The sequence below is a fragment of the Macaca fascicularis genome, chromosome 1, assembly GCF_037993035.2.
Source record: "Macaca fascicularis isolate 582-1 chromosome 1, T2T-MFA8v1.1".
Classification (NCBI taxonomy): Eukaryota; Metazoa; Chordata; class Mammalia; order Primates; family Cercopithecidae; genus Macaca; species Macaca fascicularis.
Window position 1 is genome coordinate 180,617,882 of NC_088375.1, and position 6,034 is coordinate 180,623,915.

The 6,034-nt window shown below is 45.5% G+C and overlaps 1 protein-coding gene across 2 annotated transcripts in view; it reads right to left on the reverse strand.

Annotated features, from left to right (window-relative positions):
* TCEANC2 (transcription elongation factor A N-terminal and central domain containing 2) overlaps nt 1–5,779 on the reverse strand; it is a 45,416-nt gene extending 39,637 nt beyond the window's left edge. Inside the window, exons 1-2 of one of the 2 annotated variants that reach the window (XM_005543296.5) lie at nt 5,614–5,779; nt 4,860–5,003 (exon numbers count right to left, since the gene is read on the reverse strand). In XM_005543296.5, coding sequence (XP_005543353.3) covers nt 4,860–4,961 — 102 coding nt within the window. In that variant the 5' untranslated portion in view covers nt 4,962–5,003; nt 5,614–5,779. The remainder of the gene's footprint in view (nt 1–4,859; nt 5,004–5,613) is intronic. The other variant, XM_074006170.1, reaches the window with a different exon arrangement.
* Nucleotides 5,780–6,034: the final 255 nt, after the last annotated feature.

Here is a 6,034-nt window from a genome sequence, read left to right on the forward strand (position 1 = left end):
GGAATTCATAGTGGATTGGAGAAAACTACAGGTAATCAGACAATTACAATACAGTAGGGTAAGTGCTATGACAGATACTTGAACCAAATGTTGAGAGTTAATGAGAGAAAGATTAACTACCTTATAGAACCCAGAAAGAATTTCAACGTTCATTTATTTGACAAATATTTATTGACCACTTAGTATGTGTCAGGCACTGTGCTACGCCCAAGGGTAGAGAGGTAAATAAAATACTCAAGGTCCTGGCCAAGTGTAGTGGCTTATGCCTGTAATCCTAGCACTTTGGGAGGCCAAGGCAGATGGATCACTTGAGGTCAAGAGTTCAAGGCCAGGGTGGCCAACATGGTGAAACCCCATCTCTACTAAAAATGCAAAAATTAGTCGGGCGTGGTGGCGGGCCCCTGTAATCCCAGCTACTCGGAAGGCTGAGGCAGGAGAATCGCTTGAACCCAGGAGGCAGAGGCTGTAGTAAGCTGAGATCATGCCACCGCACTCTAGCCTGGGCGATAGAGCGAGACTCTGTCTTGGAAAAACAAACAAACAAAAAAACAAAACAAAACAAAAAAACAACTCAAGGTCCTGTAGTCATGGAGCTTATAATATAGGATTTATAGGCAAAGTGGTTCTTGAGTGGGTTGACAAATGGGTAGAAATTGACTCTGTAAAAAGAAACAGAAGGGCTTTCAAGGAAAAGAGACCAGCCTCAAGTTCAAGGAAGCCCTGAAGACATGGAAGGGAAGAGCTTACACAAAGAATAGCAAGAAATAAGGTGTGGCTGGAATGCATACATACAAAGGAGGGGCTACAAGGCATGAGATGATAAGCACACTGGGGTAGAACAGGTCTCATGTGCCATGCCAAGCCAAGCCTTTTATTTTACTTCATTTGGTCATTCAGAAAAATGTATTGCAGCCTACTATAGGCAAGTCCTGTGCCAGGAACCAGTGACACAAAATCAATGAGACATAGTCTTTCAAGAAGCTCAGAGCATAGCGGGGCACAGGCATGTAAAGAAACAACCATGATACAGCACAAATAAGTACAATGATACGGACATGTTTAATATACAGGGATGGCTCAAAGAAGGGAGTGATTAGATTGGCTCTGTGTCTCAGGAACAAAAGGGTGGTCAGGAAGGGCCCCATAGTAGAGGATTTGAACTAGATCATGGGAGATGAATAGGATTTTATAAAGGAATGATGACAACAATAATAGCAAACATTTACATAGTACTTAGTATAGGCCAGACTCTGTACCAAACACTTTACATATGTTGACTCACTCAAATTTCGTAATACCTTATAAAACAGGTATTATTGATCCCCATTTTATAGATTAAGACGGACACAGAGAGGCTAAATAACTGGACCAAGGTCACAAAGGTAGTAAGTGGCAGAGCTGGGATTTTAGTAAGGCAGTCTGGCTCCTAAGTCTGTGTTCTTAATTATTGCATTACATTGCCTCCAAGACAAGATAGTAAAGGAATTCCAGGCAAACAGGACAGTATATGCAAAGGCACAGAGGAAGGAAAGAGCACAACATCTTTGGGGAACTATGAATGGTTGACACTGGATGAGGCATAAATAAAAAGACTAGCAGGGGATGAGGCAGGCAGGTGTCAGGTCATGGAAGGCCTTGGGTGCCATGTAAAAAACTGTGATCTTTATTGATGGGTAATGAGAAATTATGGAAGGATTAGGCAGGAAAGTGACCTGAGTAGATTTTCTTTTCTGTTTTAGACATATTTCTCTGGTGTAAGAGTGGAATGGAGGTGAATGGGGGATGTCAAAGGCAGGGAGACAAGTCAACAGACCATAGCACTGCTCTAGATGAGAAGTATGATTCTGAACTTAAAGTGGAAGACAAGTTAGTATGGGCAAGAAGGACTTTTAGAAAGTAAAACTAAAAATTGAGGCCAGGCATAGTGGCTCATGCCTGTAATCCCAGCACTTTGGGAGACCAAGGAGGGCAGATAGCTTGAGCCCAGAAGTTCGAGACCAGCCTGGGCAACATGATGAAATCCTGTCTCTACAAAAAAAAAAAAAAAATTAGCCAGGTATTGTGGCATGTGCCTATAGTCCCAGCTATGATGTGATCATAGTCACTGCACAGTGATCATATCACTGCACTCCAGCCTGTGTGACAGAGCAAGACTCTGTCAAAAAAAAAAAAAAAAAGAAGAAAAGAAAAGAAAAAAGAAAATTCAATATAAGAGAAAAAAGAGTTAAGGATGGTTCCTGGATTTCTAGTCCCAGTTACTTGGTATATGGATATACATTAATACAGGAGAACAAGGAACAGGTTTGGAAGAAAAGCTAATGCATTTAAGGGGAATGTTATTACATATGCCTGCTGTTTTATTCTTTTTTTTTTTGAAGTGGTATCTCACTTTGTCACCCAGGTTGCAGTGCAATGGTGCCATCCTGGCTCACTGCAACCTCTGCCTCCCAGGCTCAAGCAATCCTCCCATCTCAGCCTCCCGAGTAGCTGGGACTACCGGCGCGCCCCACCATACCCAGCTAATTTTTGTATTTTTTGTAGAGATGGGATTTTGCCAAGTTGCCCAGGCTGGTCTCGAACTCCTGGGCTCAGGTGATCGACCCCCCTCGGCCTCCCAACGTGCTAGGATTACAGGCATGAGCCACTGAGCCCAGCCTGTTGTTTTATTTTTATTCCATAATTTTCACATCATTTATTTTCATCATCACACATAGTGATTTTCAACTGGGGCACGAGAAGGAACGAGAAGGGAGAGGGGTAGGAGGAGGTATATTAGAATATAGGTGTTTGGGCTGCATGCCGTGGCTCACGCCTATAATCCCAGCACTTTGGGAGGCCGAGGCGGGTGAATCACGAGGTCAGGAGCTCAAGACCAGCCTGGCCAACATGGTGAAACCCTGTCTCTACTAAAAATACAAAAAATTAGCCGGGTGTGGTGGTGGGCACCTCTAATTCCCCACTACTAGGGAGGTTAAGGCAGGAGACTCGCATGAACAGGGGAGGCAGAGGTTGCAGTGAGCCAAGATCCCACCATTGCCCTTAACCCCAGGCGACAGTGCGAAAATCCATCTCAAAAAAAAAAAATAATAATAATAATATGGGTGTTTGTAGGTGTAAGTGAGTGTATGTGTAGTTCAACTATTCCTTCCCACCTTTTTCCTGGAGAGAGTCTGACATGATCCCTCATTGAGAATCACTGCTATGTACAATTATCCATGAATATTCTGACAAGGTAGAGACAGTTGAAAACCTTGAATGTGTTCTAAGCAGTCACAGAACTGCAAGACTAGGACAGACTTTAAAGATCATCTAGAGTTCAGTAGGGCTCAATCAAGTGCTGTCTGGAAATATGTGACGGCATTTTCAGTTATCAGAATGGGAGGTGCCATTGGCATTAGGTGCCTGAGAGCCAGGGATGGTAAGTATCCTGTAACTCACCAGCAGCTCCAAATAATGACGAATTATCTTGCCCCATGCAACAATAGCACCCCCTTGAAGAAACACTGATATAGTTCAACCTCCACATTTTATAGATGAGGAAACTGAGGTCTTAGAGAAGGGACTGACTTGCTACTAAAGATCACCTAGTTACCAGTAGGGCCTATTTATACTCTCCTTCACTGCTTTCCAATATGGGTCTGGTAAGTCTGTGGGACATCCAGAAAAGGAGTCCAACTGAGTATGTGTCAAGTACTCAGAATGCTGCCTCGCTCTTACAGTCCTTTGCACATTTTCTCTAGCCCCAGATCCTCCTACCTTCTGAAACCTAGGCTGGAGGTGCAGTTCTGGCAGTTTTAGCATAGAAAGCCTAAAGAATGGATGTCATCCTGGCCAAATACATAAAATGTGACAGAACTCTGAGGAGCACAAACACTAGGAACCTAGTAGAGGAAGAAGAACTGATAAAAGAAAATGAAAAAGTCAGAAATTTAAGAGGCAAGGTTCAGGATGACAAAGGGGACCAAGTACAAGTTGTTTTGTTTCATTTTAGTAAAATAATAATTACTTTAGCACTTATTGGGTGACTATGTTGATTGATTCATTGTATCTACTCTTTGCATCTTGCTTGCAGACATCAGACTGAGTTCAAGGCAGCAAAGAGTTCATTAAAACAGCCTCTTTCCAGCTGGGGGCAGTGGCTCACGCCTGTAATCTCAGCACTTGGGGAAACAGAGGCAGGTGGATCATTTGAGGTCAGGAGTTCGAGACCAGCCTGGCCAACATGTTGAAACCCTATCTCTACCAAAAACAAAAATTAGCCGGGTATCTGTAATCCCAGCTACTTGGGAGGCTGACGCAAGAAGATCATTTGAACCCGGGAGGTGGAGGCTGCAGTGAGCCAAGATCGTGCCACTGTACTCCAGTCTGGGTGACAGAGTGAGACCCTTTCTGAAAAACAAAAACAACAACAACGACAACAAAAAACAGCCTCTTTCCTGGTCTCAGCTGAAGCTGTAAAGCCATTTGATACAGTTCTGGGCAGTAAGATGTGAGAGAACAGCATCAAAACCCACCCCTAAATGAGTCTGTACAGGGTAGGTATATAGAATCATATCTGGTACTTTAACATTCCTAACAGACTACATTTTGCAAAAGAATAACAACAAATGGGACTTGTCCTACCAGCTACCATACATGCTGTAAACCAGAGTAATTACAAGGGTGTAGCAGAGGTGTGCGGAAATTGATAAATGTAAGTCTGTACAGCTATGGGGGAAACAAAGGAGGAGTGGTCAGGTACACTTTGCGGGAGGAGGCATAACAAGAAATAATTCATAGGTCTTTTCACAACAGAACCTCTGGTACCACCTTGCTATCAGTCCTTTGCACATTTCCTCTAGCCCCAGATCCCCTCTCACCTTCAGAGATTCAATCGTGGCCTGCTTGTAAACCTTTCCTCCAGAATCTTTCTTCTGAGGGCTATTCTGGATTCTAGGCGTTCGAACGACGAATTTATCCATTGTTAGGGGCCTCCGACTACCTTGACGTGCTTGCAGCGTGTTCTGGTCAAGAAAGACGGTAGATTCTAAAACCTCACTAAAGACTGCCGTGATATTTGCTCCCCAAAGTAACACAATTGAGTTCTCTGGAAGAATTCATGAATTATGGGGACTCGAGTGGAATTGACAAGATTTCCTCCTGAGGAACTTCCTAAGAATTGAAACTGTAAACAATCATCAGCCTACGTCCTGGGTTAGGAGGTTCCTAGATTCCAGAAGTGCACGCTCTAGGGGGGATTCCAATATTGCGGGGATTGGCCCAATATTGGAATCCCACCTAGAGCGTGCACCTAAGCCCTCTTCCAATTAAGATTGGGCTGTGGAAGGGTTAGGATTACACTAGGCTCAATGCCGCCCTCTTAACAATCACCTCACCACAGCCACAATCCCAAGGGTTGCCCTGGTAATCAGCAACTGACAACTACCTCCAGAACACAGCAGGGAGTCTCACAATACGCAGCCATCCCCTGGAACAAACTGCTTGGTGGTCAGAGGACCCTACCCACGGCTGTAATCTCTGGATCCCCGAACAAGGAGAAACCCCATCCTCCTCGTTCTCAGCACTCAGGATCCCGGGTAGGGGCACCTAACAACGGCCTGGCGTGAGACCCACCAGGAAAAGCAGCCCTGGCAGCTGCTGTTGGCGCCCTCCAGACTGCAACCCCGTAGGCTCCCAAGCCCAGTCGTCTGTGTTGAAACTAAATAGACGCTTCCTCCCAGGGCTGTAGTTCCTCTGAAGAAACTCCGCCGGCCCTCGCGCCTCTGGCCCACAGCGAACCACATTCCCCAGAATGCACTACGAAGAAATGCGGGCAGAAGGCGCGCCGAGGGCGGCTGTAGTTTTCCGAGACCAACTTTCCCGACAGCACCGTGCGCCTCCCGCCTACGGAGAACTACATGCCCCAGCCTGCCCCGCGAAGGGAAGACAGGCGGACCCGCTTCGCGCTAATGCTCGCGATGGTTGAATTCCCCGCCTCACGCCCGCCTAGGAGAAGTTAGTAGTCCCAGAGGTGGGGCAGGAGGCGGCAGTTTCA